Source organism: Monosiga brevicollis, genomic scaffold (genome assembly GCF_000002865.3).
Source record: "Monosiga brevicollis MX1 MONBRscaffold_286 genomic scaffold, whole genome shotgun sequence".
NCBI lineage: Eukaryota > Choanoflagellata > Craspedida > Salpingoecidae > Monosiga > Monosiga brevicollis.
The window spans coordinates 1-2,083 of record NW_001865199.1 but is presented as its reverse complement, the minus strand read 5'-3'; the positions used below and the strand labels follow the sequence as shown (position 1 = coordinate 2,083).

General features: G+C 51.2%; 1 protein-coding gene across 1 annotated transcript; it reads right to left on the bottom strand.

Moving 5' to 3' along the window:
* Positions 1-130: 130 nt before the first annotated feature.
* On the bottom strand, positions 131-1,647 carry MONBRDRAFT_13217 (uncharacterized protein; the record flags this gene model as incomplete). Its single annotated transcript, XM_001751111.1, has 3 exons — positions 131-746; positions 946-1,080; positions 1,498-1,647. Coding segments are annotated over 3 exons (901 nt in total), but the record flags the coding sequence as incomplete, so codon positions are not given.
* Positions 1,648-2,083: the final 436 nt, after the last annotated feature.

The following is a 2,083-nucleotide window of genomic DNA, read 5'->3' as shown; positions in this document are numbered from 1 at the left end:
CTCCTTGGACCTGATCTGCTTGGGTCTGATCTGCTTGGGCCTGATCTGCTTAGGCCTAATCTGCTCGGGCCTGATCTGCTTAGGCCTGATCTGCTTGGGCCTGATCTGCTCGGGCCTGAACTGCTTGGACCTGATCTGCTTGGGTCTGATCTGCTTGGGCCTGATCTGCTTGGGCCTGATCGCTTAGACCTGATCTGCTTGGGTCTGATCTGCTCGGGCCTGATCTGCTCGGGCCTGATCTGCTTGGGCCTGATCTGCTCGGGCCTAATCTGCTTAGACCTGATCTGTTCGGGCCTGATCTGCTTGGGCCTGATCTGTTTGGGCCTGTCCTTGTCGGGCCTGTCCTTGTCGGGCCTGAACTCCTTGGACCTGATCTGCTTGGGTCTGATCTGCTTGGGCCTGATCTGCTTAGGCCTAATCTGCTCGGGCCTGATCTGCTTAGGCCTGATCTGCTTGGGCCTGATCTGCTCGGGCCTGAACTCCTTGGACCTGATCTGCTTGGGTCTGATCTGCTTGGGTCTGATCTGCTTGGGCCTGATCTGCTTGGGCCTGATCTGCTTGGGTCTGATCTGCTCGGGCCTGATCTGCTTGGGTCTGATCTGCTCGGGCCTGATCTGCTCGGGCCTGATCTGTTCGGGCCTGTCCTTGTCGGTCCTGAACTCCTTGGACCTGATCTGCTTGGGCCTGATCTGTTCGTGCCTGTCCTTGTCGGGCCTGTCCTTGTCGGGCCTGAACTCCTTGGACACCTAATTTATTATTACCTGATCTGCTTGGGCCTGATCTGCTCGGGCCTGATCTGCTTGGGCCTGATCTGCTTGGGCCTGATCGCCTTGGGCCTGATCTGCTCGGGCCTGATCTGTTCGGGCCTGTCCTTGTCGGGCCTGAACTCCTTGGACCTGATAAATAAATAAATTAGGTGTTTGAACCTCAGAGCTGAAAGCAAACCTGATCTGCTTGGGCCTGATCTGTTCGTGCCTGTCCTTGTCGGGCCTGTCCTTGTCGGGCCTGAACTCCTTGGACCTCATCTGCTTGGGCCTGATCTGTTCGGGCCTGTCCTTGTCGGGCCTGATCTGCCCGGGCCTGTCAAAATTAAATAAATTAGGTGTTTGAACCTCAGAGCTGAAAGCAAAGCTGTGCAACCCCGACATCAAAATCACTACGTCACGCGTAACAACACAAAAGAACAAGACACATTCATCGGCTTCTATCATGCCGAGAAGTACAAGCGCAACGAATCACGCCCATGAAAACAAAAATCGTACAAAACGACCAAGTATAACCAGAGATACAGCCATGTCAAACACTAACACTATAGTGTTAGGGGCTTGGGGCAATTACCCTCGGGAGGAAATGTCATGTACTTTGACATATTCGATCCCCTGTATTCTGTAGAATACCTTTTTGAATTGCTTTTGCCCAAATTTACGTTCATAAAAGGTATTCTTTGTCATGATGGGGCTCGATATTAGAGGCACAATCTGAGACGGTATACTTTACCACGTTGTGTGTCCTCTGGTACTTGATGTTGTCCCACCTTGTTGTGTAACATCTTGCTGTACCATCTTGGTGTATCATCTTGTTGTGGCATCTGTTGGTCCCAACAGATTGCTGATATCGCCTCCACCTGTCTTCAGTGTGATAGTCCATTCTCTGTCTCCACTGTGTGTGTGTGTGTGTTTCCACCTGCTATAAATGGGAGCGATCTCCCTGGATCAGTACCATTTTCCTTCTTGACCTCGGTCGTTCCACTTCCCTCCTTCTGTCTTGTTCTGTCTTGTTCCTTCGCCTTGCTTCAATCCATGTTCTCGTGTACACTTCGACTGGTTGGATACCTCTGTGACAATCGCCTTGTCCACACACATTACACTGTACTGGACATATACCTTTAATAGGTTATGGGCCTCGGTTGTGTACTCTTCCAACCTCTCTTTCGTTACCCTGCCTTGCGCTCTCCAGCTGCTCCGTTCCCCTCCTGCTTCCTCCCTGTGTCTTCTGCTTGCTGTGCTCTGTTTTTGTGCTTTTAAAACGATTCAATTTCAAAAACCTCTCTGTTCGCTTTGCTGTAAATTGTCATACTTTTTCT